Here is a 13,434-nt window from a genome sequence, read left to right on the forward strand (position 1 = left end):
TAACTCAATATAAAAAAATCAAAGGGCTTAGACATTGCTCCAAAAAGATATACACATGGCTAACAAGTATATGAAAAGATGCTGAACATCATTAGTTATTAGGGAAATGGAAATCAAAATTACAATTAGATAATAATTCACACCCACAAGGATGACTATCATCAAAACAACAGATAATAACAAGTGTTGTCCAGGATGTAGAGAAATTAGGACCTCCTTCATTACTGGTGGTAATGTAAAATGGTACAGTCACTTTGGAAAACACTACTGTGGTTCATCAAATTGTTAAACAGAGTTGTTCTATGACTTAGAAATTGCACTCTTAGATGTATATATAAGTGAAATGAAAACATATGCCAACACAAAACTTGTTCAAGAATTTTCACAGTGGCATTAATAACTGTCCCCAAAATGGAACACATTTTAAATGTCCAACAACTGATAAATGGATAAACATGTGGCATACCCATACAATGCAATATTATTTGAAAATAAAAAGGAATGAAGTTTTGATACATTAGAACATGGATTAACCTTGAAAACATTATGCTAACTGAAAGAAGCTAGTCATACAAAATACATATTGTATGTTTCAATTTATATGGAAAGGCCAGAATGGACAATTCTTTAGACATAGAAAGGAGATTAGTGGTTTCCTTTGGAGAAAGGAAGTGGGGGTGGAATGGGTTGGGGAGAAATGGAAAGTGACTGGTAATGTGTATGGAGTTTCTTTTTAGTGTGATGAGAATATTCTAAAATTTGGCAGTAGTAATGGTTGCTCAACTCTGTATTATAAAAAAACAATTTTACACTCTAAAATAGGTGAGTTTTATCATATACAAAGTAGATCTCAATAAAGATGTTAAAAATAAAGAGTAAGCTAATATCTAGCATATGGCAAGCATTTAATAATTGTAAAGTATTATATTAAAAATGTGTGAAGCATAATTCTTTGAAAAGTTTCCTACCACTTTATAGCAGTGGAGTAGAGGTTTGTGTCAATAAAGACTGATGGTCTGAGAACATGGGGAAAAGGTGGTGGCAATGACAGAAGGCCTCTGGCAAGGAAGGTAATTTGGAGATGGGGGAGGAATAGGGATTCCTTTTGGGGAACGTTGGATGTTCAAGTGGATATACATCTTTTGAAGATTAATAGAAAAACATGGATTTTATCCATATAACAGGAAAATTATGTATAAACAAATATAAAATGTTGCTACTGTGATAATCACCTGAGAGCTGCCCCTCTTAATAAGTTTTGGGATTGGTGAGCTGATTGATATATTAAAACATCATATGTAGTGAAGGGGTAAATTGGATGTTAATGTTTAAGTAATTTTTAAAAAGTAATGTGGTTTTTTAAAATGGTTTCTTACAGGTGTCTTCAGAAGGCATATCCTACACAACTCCCATCCCTCGGTGTCATTCTCATATTCGTGAATGAAGCTCTGTCCATTATAGAATGGGCTATTACTAGTATCATTAACCACACCCCCTCTCAATTGTTAAAGGAGATCATCTTGGTGAACGATTTTAGCTTAAACAGTAAGCAACTTGATCAAGGAATAATAGTTTATTGACCATGATAGGTTGGAAAGTGTTCTAGGTTAGAGTTTGGGACACTTCGGGCTCCTCATATAGGGAAGAGAAAAGGATCATTTGTTGAGGGCCTATGTTCTGGAAGCAGTAATCTTCCAAAGTCAAGGCAGAGGATCATCTTCTTGATTACACAGATGAGGAAATTAGGACACAGAGAGATAGACCACATAGTGTGCCCAAATTGCATAGTTAGTTAGTGGTGGAGCTGAGTCAGGCCCAGGAGTGAGTGACTCCAAAGACTTCCCATGCATGCACCATGATGGGGACCTGAGGGAGTGAGGTGGGATCCACAGTTAGACCTTATATCCCAAGAAGGGATTCAGAACTGTTCCCTATGAGGAAAAGCAATCTTCCCAGGTAATTAAACCCAGAGAAAAGGGAGCTTTGGATGTTGAGACTCTTCACAGTGGCCATGTCTCTTGCTCACAGCATGCTCCCTCCCCATTCCTATCTAGTTCATCCAGCAAGGACACATGGAAAAGTGGGAGATAGTGGACCTGAGCCTCACTTGCTGGGATTTCAGAATCCCACTTCCTCCCTTATAAGCTCTATGTCCATAGATATCTCAACTTCTCCGTGCTCCAATTTACTCATCTGCAAAACATGAATGCCGGTAATAATAACTATCTCATAAACTGTAATGAGAGTTACATGAGAGTTAATGAGATAATCATGGCAGCTAACATTGTTCCAATCACCTCATGTATGTTAACTGTTTTAATCATTACAATAACCTATGAGGAAGAACCACTTTTTGCTCAATTTACAGATGCAAAAAACTAAGGCATAGTCTGGTTAAGGAACCTGCTCAACATCATACAGCTGGTAGGTTACAGAATTGAGATTTGATCATAAATTTCAGAGTCCAGAGCCCTAGCTCTAGCCACTATGTTCACTGTTATAGTACATAGATTATGAATAGCATTTAGCACATAGTAACCTCTCAGCTCTTAGTTTTTAAAATTTTGGGTGCCAAATAAAAGAAACTAGAATGAAGTCACAAAACCAGAGAATTTGGGCTAGCAATAAGGAAGAAATTTCTAGAGATTGTTAAGTGGTTGCCCATTGGAGGCAGAATATATTCCTTCTCAGGGGGATCTTTAAGTACCAGAGAGGTATTTACTGCAGTTCAAGTTAGGGGCAATTTGGCCCAAGAAGAAGAGACAAAAGACCTCCAAGCCTTCTTTGTTGGATTTTCAGACACTTAAAATACTCCTATTTATGCTTTAAATAGCTTCCTTTCTTGTCATTTCAATATCTGCACACACACAAAAAAGGTACAATTCCTAAGCAAAATTCCACTGAAAACCAAAGAAACGAAGATGGCTGACTTCATTCCTTTCTGGGCATGGAGACTGATTCCAAGTTCCACATGTGGTCTTTAAGCAAGAAACAAGGGCTTGATTAGAAAGACCTCTGTCCTAGACATCTGAAGACACCCTGGCTCCTCTCCCTGGCTCTGTGAGATGACCTGAGGCAAGTTGTCTTACCTCTCTGAGACTCAACTTTTCCATGAGGCAAATACAAGGGCTGAGATGGAAGACCACTGAAGATATCTTTTTCTGTGGGGAAAAAAAAATCAATGGTTCTTCAATACCACATTCCATGAAGAGTAGATAAGAGTTAATTCAAGATTTCTTCCTGTGGAACAATTAATTCAAAAGATACAAGATTACAAATGTAGGGTAGACACATAAAGAGAAGTCAAGCAAAACTCTAGATTGTTCTGAACCGTGCCCCTATCATATAACACATTTCTCTCACTTGAGTCAGTAACCCATTATGTTTTCCATAGCCATAATGTTTGGGCACAGAAGAGGGGACTGTTCATCATTCTTTGGCTGATGTCTCTGGGATAGGAATTAGCTTCTCTCTCGTTAACTGTGAAAACATCAGCTAGATTGGTCTTACTTCCAAGGGAACTCAAAAATCTATGTTGTGTTAAGTTTAGGAAAATAAATGGAAGACCATGATTCATGCCACAAGAGAAACTTACTATTCATTTGACTTTGGGGGGCAAGTCACTCAATTACTTCATGTCTCCATTTTTTCATCTGTAACATGGGGGAAATAAATAGTTTACCTAATAGGGCCAGTCTGGGGATTAAATCATGAAAAGTCCTTAACAAAGGACTTGCTCCCAATAAATGTTAGCTAGTGTTATTACTCCTTGTTTACCTCAGTATCATTTGTAGTACTGTTGAAATGCCATCACCTGGTGTTAGAGGTATTCCCCTTTCCTTTTTTCCCTCGATATGAAGCTTCATTTGCATTAGGTCAAGTGTTTCAAGTGTCAACAGGGCTAATCCAACTTTTCAGAAATTATATTAATATAAGTGGGATTCTGTATTTTCTCTCAAATTTTAGGCAAATTTTATAACTCTCAGCTATTTGTTGAATTTGCACCCAAAACAAGACACTATGCAGGGAAGAGAATGTCAGTGATTTCAAGAAGTTCTCATATTAATTGATGAGGCAAGACATACCCATAAAAAGACATCCCAATATCTGAAGAATGGTGTGTTTTTTTGTTGTTGTTGTCTACAAGAAACTCACTTTATTTTCTTTTCTTTTATTTTTTTTAATATATGAAATTTATTGTCAAATTGGTTTCCATACAACACCCAGTGCTCATCCCAAAAGGTGCCCTCCTCAATACCCATCATCCACCCTCCCCTCCCTCCCACCCCCCATCAACCCTCAGTTTGTTCTCAGTTTTTAACAGTCTCTTATGCTTTGGCTCTCTCCCACTCTAACCTCTTTTTTTTTTCTTCCCCTCCCCCATGGGTTCCTGTTAAGTTTCTCAGGATCCACATAAGAGTGAAACCATATGGTATCTGTCTTTCTCTGTATGGCTTATTTCACTTAGCATCACACTCTCCAGTTCCATCCACGTTGCTACAAAAGGCCATATTTCATTTTTTCTCATTGCCATGTAGTATTCCATTGTGTATATAAACCGCAATTTCTTTATCCATTCATCAGTTGATGGCACAAAAACAGACACATAGACCAATGGAATAGAATAGAAACCCCAGAACTAGACCCACAAACGTATGGCCAACTCATCTTTGACAAAGCAGGAAAGAACATCCAATGGAAAAAAGACAGTCTCTTTAACAAATGGTGCTGGGAGAACTGGACAGCAACATGTAGAAGGTTGAAACTAGACCACTTTCTGACACCATTCACAAAAATAAACTCAAAATGGATAAAGGACCTGAATGTGAGACAGGAAACCATCAAAACCTTAGAGGAGAAAGTAGGAAAAGACCTCTCTGACCTCAGCCGTAGCAATCTCTTACTCGACACATCCCCAAAGAATGGTGTGTTAAATTGAGTGAGCTGTCGGTGAGTGTAAGAAAGCCCAGAGAAAAGCCTGGGATTATCTAGGGAGGCTTCCTGGAGGAGAAGGACCTGGGTTGGGACTTGAAAGCTTGGTAGGATTTAGAAAAGCAAAGAAAACAATGATTGGGTGTATGTGTGGGGGTTGGGGGAGAGAGAGTGATGCAAAGAATAATGTGAACAAATCTGCAGTAGCCAGAAGCACCCTAAGCTGAGCATCCTGGAACAAAGGGTTTGGGGGCAAAGGGGACCAGTGGGAGAGCAAGGTTGAGAAGTGAGCATAAGTTTACTTCAGAAGATCCATCAAGGGTTCTTTAATTCTTGTGCTGGAATATAGGCATTATTTCTGAGAGGATGACTTAAAATCTACAACTCATAGAATTTTGGAAGTGGAAGGATCCTGACATTATCCATCATTTCTAAGTTGAAGAAACAGAGATCCCCAAATGTGAAGTGACACAGAATTATATAGTGAAAGAGGCTGAATTACAGACTAGATACCCAGGATCTATGGCAACCTCTCTTCTTGCCCCCACCACCATTTTGATTTACACGTTTTATTTAAGAACTCATACAAAATACTCCACATAAATGATTTTTAACCCTTATCTTCCTCTTCTTATTTATCCTGATTGATCTGGAAGTAATGTGATCCCTATCTATGCTGTTAGCAACTATGTTTACAACTAACAACTATGTTAACAACTAACCAACCACACAGATTATTCTTCATAGTTTTTGGTGAGATATTTCAAATGCCTTTAAAAAAAAGGTGCTTCAGAAATTATGGTAATCCTGCTCTTGCTCCTTTAAGTGATAATAACACCACCACCAAGATTTCCAGATTTTCCATTCACTTTGAGTTTTCTTGAAGACATTGCTGAAAAATAGGCAATATCCATGATTTCATTTTCCACAGATTACATTTTCTTCACGCTGTCAAGTGACAGAAACTCCTGCTCCCCTCCCCCACTTTGCCACAAGCTTTTCAGTGGCAGGAGAAGCAGAAAAAATACGGCAATCCCTTCTGATTGCTTCCTAAAAGTAGTGACTGGGTGAATGTAGGGACTTTCCAGCTTGGTTTCTCTCAGTAGGCACAGCCTTCAGATCCACTGGCTCTCTTTAACACCTTCAACTACTGAGTTAGTCATCCTGGACTGCAATTGGGAAATTTTGGGGGAAAATTTTTGTGCCACAGTCATTCCAGATCTTGGCCACTCCAGCACTCACAAATCTACTCTTCTTGTGAGGGAGAAACCAGCAAGAATCTTGTTTCTTGGCCCTGGGAAGAGAGGAATGGAGGGAAATCATGAAAAACCCAACCAAGTTCATACATAGCTCTTGAGGTAGCATGGCATGATGGTTAGACACAACAAGGGCTCACATCCAGGTGTGCCACTTATTAGATGTGTAACTTAGGTTTCTTAGTCTCTCTGTGCCTCAGTTTTTTCATCTATAAAGTGAGGATACTGAAGTACCTACCTTGTAGGATAATTTGAAAATTAAATAAATTAATGTTATCAATGGATACTCAGAGTCATTTAGATATTTTAACACTGCTTGGTGATTTGCATGCAAGTTGTTCTCATACATATGAAGAAATCAGCTGGTAGGCTGAGTCAAAGAACAAATTTATAGGCAGGCTTTATAAAAGAGAAAGGAGAGAGAGGAAAAAAAGTAAACAATCTAGGAATAGTGAATCCTGTTTGCATAATTTGGGGGATAAATTCATTATCTGGAAGCTGAAAAAGCCATTAGTCTGGGCATTCTATCCAAAATTGGCCCTTGAGTAGGGCAAGTTGAAATATGTAAAGCAAGACAAAATAATTTCAGTTGTTTATGGATTCTTCAGAATATCTTGAGAATTTAGCTGTGGGGAAGAGATTCCAGGCTGTCTCCACAATGTCTGTTCATCAGCACTTCTGCCTTATTCAGGTTAGGTCTGTCTACTCATTCGTAAGAATTTCTCAATATACATAAAGCATGAATAACAATCCTTATTACTTAGTAAGCAGTATGATTATTCTAATGTAGTTTAACTTCAAGGGGGATTAGGAATGGAGCATTAAGCCTGAGGATGGAAAGGAGAGGAGAGGTAGGTGCAGGGGAAACACTACTTATTTTCTCAGTCAAGATGGTAGAATTGTTCATCCTAAATTGGAGGTAGTTCAACCACTACTATATAATAGAATGAAATTTCTACACCACATTGATTAAGGCACTCAGGATCTCTATAGGTATGCATTCGGTTGGCAGGAGAACTAAAGGCATACTTGGATAAGAAGATTAAATTTTATTTTTATTTTTTTATTTTTTTAAACATTTATTTATTATTGAAAGACAGAGAGAGACAGACCATGAGCAGGGGAGGGGCAGAGAGAGAGGAAGACACAGAATCAGAAGCAGGCTCCAGGCTCTGAGTTGTCTGCACAGAGCCCAACCCGGGGCTCGAACTCATGAACCGCGAGATCATGACCTGAGCCAAAGTCGGACGCTTAACCGACTGAGCTACCCAGGTGCCCCAAGAAAATTAAAGTTTATAACCAGAGGTATCCAGGACTAGTGAAAATAATTTGGCATACGAACAAAAAGGGTCTTGCTCAAGCACATAACACTGGCAGGAAAGTGGCTATAGCTGATGTGATTGTCATCTTGGATGCTCATGTTGAAGTGAACGTTGATGGTGTAAGACTCCAGCAGTTTTCTTCTGGGAAAAGGCAGAAAGGAGATACAGTACCTGTACTACATACAAGACAGGATATTGTGGAAATAGGGAAAGACAGTACCAGACTTTAAACAAAGAAAATATCCAAAGATAGGGCGCTTTTACTCAGGGTTTTTTGTTGGCTAAGAAAAATAGTTTAGTGCTAGAGAAAAAAAAATGGGCTTGGAGTATTGACAACTGGATTCTGACCTTGACTTTGCTAAATAACTTTGTGACTTTGAATCAGTCACATTACCCAACTAAACATTTATGTTCTTAACCGTAAAATGAAGAAATGATGTTTTGATAATTCCTAAGGTTTTTCCCAGCCCTGAAATTACATGATACAAAGAAAGTTATGTTCTTTGGAGAATCAGATAGTAAAGAGACATCATTTTGGAAAAAAAAGGAGACCCAAAGAGATAATGTAAATTTAGGCAGAATACCAATGTTTCTGTTCACAATGACTTGGGAGTGGTATTTAGGTACTAATTCCAAATCTGCTTTTTTTTTTTTTTTTAATTTTGAGAGAGAGAGAGACAGAGAGAGAGACAGAGAGAGAGAAAGAGAGCATGCACACACACATTCAAGTGTGGGAAGGATAGAGGGAGAGAGAGAGAATCCCAAGCAGGCTCCATGCTGAGTGTGGAGCCCAATGAAGGACTTGATCCCACAACTGTGGGATCATAACTTGAGCCAAAATCAAGAGTAGGATGCTCAACTGAGCCACCAGGTGCCCCCCAGCCCCAAATGTGCTCTTGACCCGAGTCAGCTGCTAGCAGCCTCAGCTATCCTGAAAACTATAGAGACTCTGCACTCTGGAGAGTCCTACTCACTGCACAGCACAACCCAAATGAAAAAGATGCTCAGTACCAGGGCAAGGTGCTTGGAGAAGTTTTGTTTGCTTCTCTCTGCTCCTTACTTTCATATCCAGCCTGGGTTTGTTGCACACTCTTCTTTCAGGGCAGAGCCCATTTTGGCTTGGATTCAGGAAGACCACACAATGATTGTGTCTCCTGTTTTTGACAACATTCATTTTGACACCTTCCAATTGGAGAAGTATGCACTGGCAGTTGATGGGTTCATTTGGGAACTATGGTGCTGCTACGATCCTCTGCCAAAGGACTGGATTGATCTGCATAACGTCACTGCTCCAGTGAAGTAAGTGTGGGGCTTAGGGAACCTGATTGACACCTGGGAAATCAGGAATAAATGGTGTTTGTTTTGTTTATCTTTGGTGGTACTGATGAGAGTGGGTGGGAGAAGTGGAGGAGATGGGGTGAGGGACAGAAGATAGGGAAAAAAACACTGATCCTGGATAAGAAATTATAGACCCTTTAGACTATTTAAGGGCTTTCAAACAAAGTTAAGCACAGCATGTAATATTTTAAAAACCATTTGAAGCTTTTATCAGGCTATGAAGTAAGGATATGAAGATGAAAAAAATGGAATTTATTTTTTTATAATTATTTATTTATTTTGAGAAAGAGAGAGTGAGGTAGCAGAAGGGAAGAAGGGAGGGAGGGAGGGAGGGAGAGAGAGAGAGAGAGAGAGAGAATTCCAAGTAGGGCTCCACACTGTAAGCATGGAGCCTGACATGGGGCTCAAACTCACAAACCATGAGATCATGACCTGAGCTGAAACCAAGAATCTGACACTTAACTGACTGAGCCACCAGGATCCCCCCAAAAGATGTAATGTCAATATAATTGACAAGGCTATGGTAGCATGGGGACAAGGGAAGGCTACATGCACAAAGTTCAGTCTGAGGGTTTAAGAAAAGCCTTCAAGATAGGTAGAGGCTTGAGTAGAGTTTTGAAAGCCAAATTGGCTTCCTACCCCCTCACCCACCTTCATCCTGACCATTCCTCCTCGAGAGGTTAATAACTCTATTGTTGTGTGTTCTACAGGAGTCCCTCCATCATGGGCATCCTGGCTGCCAACAGGATCTTCTTGGGAGTGATTGGATCTCTGGATGGTGGAATGCTGGTCTATGGAGGAGAAAATGTGGAACTTAGCTTGAGGGTGGATATATTTCCTTCTTATTATGAGACAAAAAAGAAGGGGAAATAATTGGAGGGTTGGTAGGATCTCTGGAATTCTGGAACAAGGCTGAATGTCATTGGCTCAAGAAATAGACATATTCTCATGTTTCTGGATCACTAGGGATAGGCAGTAAAACTTCTGGAGTAGAGCTTTCTGGTATAGGTCTATATAATCTGGGAAATATGGATGGAAAGGGGCAGAATTGAAGCTCAGCAGACTCCAAGCAGTTTCTAAGCATCTCTTAGGATGCTTTAAGCCAACTTTAAGTCAGGCAGCTATCTACAAGATTAGCTAAAGGGAATTTGAAATGGGCAGAAGGATCGGGTGCTACAGATGTGTGGGCAACCAACATGCTCCTGTATGGACAGATGGAGCAGCTGACATCATGACATAAGTTCATTCTGAGATGTAGTCTTGTCCAGGACAAATAGCCAGTGATGGGTTGTACAGCATGAAATTCTCAAACCAGTTCTACTTCTGATTAACTTCCTGTGTGTCTGGAACAGCACTGGCTTCACGGTTCAGTAATGATGCCTCTTCCGTTCCCCTGACAGCTTCCCATGATTTCTCAGGTCAAACAAACAACCTGAATTTTTGTGCTGTATAAATTTGGTGTGCAAACTAAGACTACTGGAGAAAATTCAAGTGCGGGTTCATATTACATCAGTGTATTAGTTAGCTCCTGCCACAAAAATGCTGTGTTACAAACTGTCCCAAACTCAGAAACTTAAAACAACAATAATTTATTCTCAGAGATACCCAGGTCCAGCTGGGCTTGCGTGGGTGTCTCTGTTTCACACATGTTTATTCTGAGGCTCAGGCCAATGGGACAGCAGCTACCTTGGTAAAGTTCTTCTTATGCAACAGAGGGCAAGTGGAAACATGTGATGTCTCTTAAGGCCTGGGTTTGGAACTAGCACATTATTTTTGTGCTCTATTCCATTTGTTAAGGTAAGTCACATGGCCAACTCCAACTTCCATGGTGTCTGTTTACAGTGAAGTCTGTCTACAATGAAGCCATGAAGAGAAGTATGAAGAATTGGGGTCAATAAATTCAACTTATCAGTTTGGAACAGATTTCATGCATAAAACATCCCCCCCCCCCCACCAGAGTATTCCTTTTGCCTCTCCTGTATAATATACAGACCTTTATTTAAAGACCTTACCCCTTGGGTTTCTGATGGTTCTTACATCTTTCTTTAATCTTCCAGACTAAGGTTTAACTCTTACAAAAGGCAGTATAAGTTAGTGAAAATTTCATGGGTATTGGAGACATACAGACTTAAGTCCAAATCCTACTCTGCCACTTGAAAGTTTGTGTTATCTTGGGCAGTATACATGCTCTCTATGTCATACCTGCTACATTAAGCACCTAGCATGGTGGGTGACATGTGGCTTATGCTCATAAATGGTTAATGATAAAAAAAATAATAATAAGACTGTCAGGATGGCATTGTAAAAAATGCTGTACTTGGTTCTAATCCTGACTCTGCTAACTCACTGTGGACCAAGCTTCTATAAAATGGTGCCTTTTTTTTTTTTGAAGCATATGGTATTTTCTAAAGCTTGCTCAGATCTAATATTTTCAGTTTCTTTTCCCTGGAACTGATGACCTTAGAACTACATATTATACCCAATTAAGTACTAGCCAGGCCCCCATATTTATGTGTTAACAAATATACTTTGAGTCTCTATCCGGGTTATACCTTAAGCCAACAGTCATTGTTTGGCAGAGAAAACTACTTTTTGTGTGATTATCTTGACAAATTTTTCCATTTATGCAAGGGGAGAAGCATCCTTCCTTAATCTACCTTGTAAGGATAATGGCACAGTTAAAATGTAATAAATAATTTTAAATGATTTGTAAAGATATTAATTAGAATTCTTGTTTGGCTTCTGTGCGAGAGGCTAAAATAACAGGTTTAAACAACATAGAAATTGATTCCTTTTTCCAATAACAGTTTGAACAAAAGCAGTTCAGGATTGAGATGGCAGCTGCAGGGTGATGGGGACCAAGACTCTTCCATCTTGTGGTTCTGTCACTCAGCACCACACCTGTATTCTAGTCAATAGGAATACAAAAGGGGAAAGGCAGAGCATGCTTTCTTTTTAAGGGCACTACCCAAAAGTTATATATGTCATTTCCCCTCAAATCCCATGACTGTTGGTCATATGGTCACTGGTGAGCAAAAGAGTCTGTGAAATGTAGATTTCAGCTAGTTGCTTATGTGTGCAGTTATTCTTTCTATAACTACAGTTGTAAAGGGAATAGATATTTGGAATACAATTAGTCTCCAGCATAAAAATATAAATGTAGAAACAATTATTTTATGTATGGTACTTAGCAAAGTCCTAAGATGACCCTAGTTACATTATAGTTGAGGTTTTCCTACCTACTATAGCTTTCCATGAATTTATCTGGAGCCCCAATTACCTAAGTTAGGACCCTAAGCCCTTCTTACCATTTCTGAGTTCCTCATTTTTCTCTACTCTCTCCTTTTGCTGCCTTTCTGTTTTCATTCCCCCACCTTGTATTGAACTCTGCCATTTTAGTTTCCACAAGAAATCCTCTTGCTTTTAACATTTTGTGATTTTTTTGATAGACTTTGCGGGAAATGTACAGAGGGTCAGGGAAGAGCCATCCTTTTCCTTTTATTGGATAAAACAGTTCTACCCATATCCAGTTTCCTTAGTTTGTGAGTGTGGCTATTTGACTTTTAAAACCTGTCAGCACTTGTTAAGATCTGTCTTTTTCCAATGACAGATCTTAGGGTACATCAGAGCTGCATGGAATGTTTTATTCTGACATCTAGAAGCATGGCAGTGATGGTGTACATGGACACGTATAAATGGAGACAGGCTGTTTGGGCTGATGCACAAGAAAGAAAGATGAGCATTTATTAAGCACCTTATGTATTTCTGACCTCTTGCCAAAGCTTAACATGCTTACTCCCTGGGTTCAGAATCCAGCTCTGTCATTTACTGGCTGGTAAATGTGGGCAACTTACTTAAATTGTGATAATAATAATACCTACATGGTGAGGAAAATTCATGAAAAATATTAAGGTAATATGTGCCACAAAGCAAGTTATTGTTATTATAAGCAGAAGCTTCCTGTCTCTGTGTGTGGTAGACACACACACACACACACACACACAGATAGATTTAGGGAATGAAAATGGAGATGCATTTGGCAAGTGGGAACAAGTTGAAAGAGTGAGATTTGACAACTGTTGGTCAGAGATAATGGTTAACATTATTTCATAAATGGCAATCATGACTTTCATCTTTTCACTTGAATTTAAGGTTTCTTGTGCCAAAAGTTTTTTCTCCCCTAAATTCCTGTGGATTGGAAACTACCATCAACTAAAAAAATTGAAGTAAATTTGTATTTGAAATTTTAGATGTTTGGCTTCAGAATATAAAATCTGAAAACAAATCAGATGTAACCTTCATATGATTCTGGAAACTAATGAAAAGAAATGGAAGAGGATATTGGAAGAAAAGAACTGTTTGAAGTTAAAAATCATAGCCATTTATGGACCTTTGTTATGCTGCTTAGTCCTACTGGCAGCTTTGTGCCATTTTGTAGATGAGCCACCTGAGGCTCAGAGAAGGGAAGTGTTTTTGCCCCTAGTTGCCAGCTGTGCAGTGATAGAGTCAGGATTTGAACACAGGTTAGTCTGACTTCAAAGCCTGATTTTTTGTCACTGTGCTATTCTCGGTTTTGGGGGGTGAGG

The 13,434-nt window shown here is 39.1% G+C and overlaps 1 protein-coding gene across 1 annotated transcript in view; it reads left to right on the forward strand.

The window, feature by feature from the left end:
• The window catches only part of GALNT8 (polypeptide N-acetylgalactosaminyltransferase 8), a 49,301-nt gene that overhangs the window by 22,667 nt on the left and 13,200 nt on the right, over positions 1-13,434 (forward strand). Inside the window, 6 exon segments of the mRNA XM_011283725.3 lie at positions 1,379-1,545; positions 7,201-7,222; positions 7,467-7,629; positions 8,124-8,125; positions 8,612-8,809; positions 9,559-9,673. Coding sequence (XP_011282027.3) covers positions 1,379-1,545; positions 7,201-7,222; positions 7,467-7,629; positions 8,124-8,125; positions 8,612-8,809; positions 9,559-9,673 — 667 coding nt within the window.

The sequence above is a fragment of the Felis catus genome, chromosome B4 (assembly GCF_018350175.1).
Source record: "Felis catus isolate Fca126 chromosome B4, F.catus_Fca126_mat1.0, whole genome shotgun sequence".
Lineage (NCBI taxonomy): Eukaryota > Metazoa > Chordata > Mammalia > Carnivora > Felidae > Felis > Felis catus.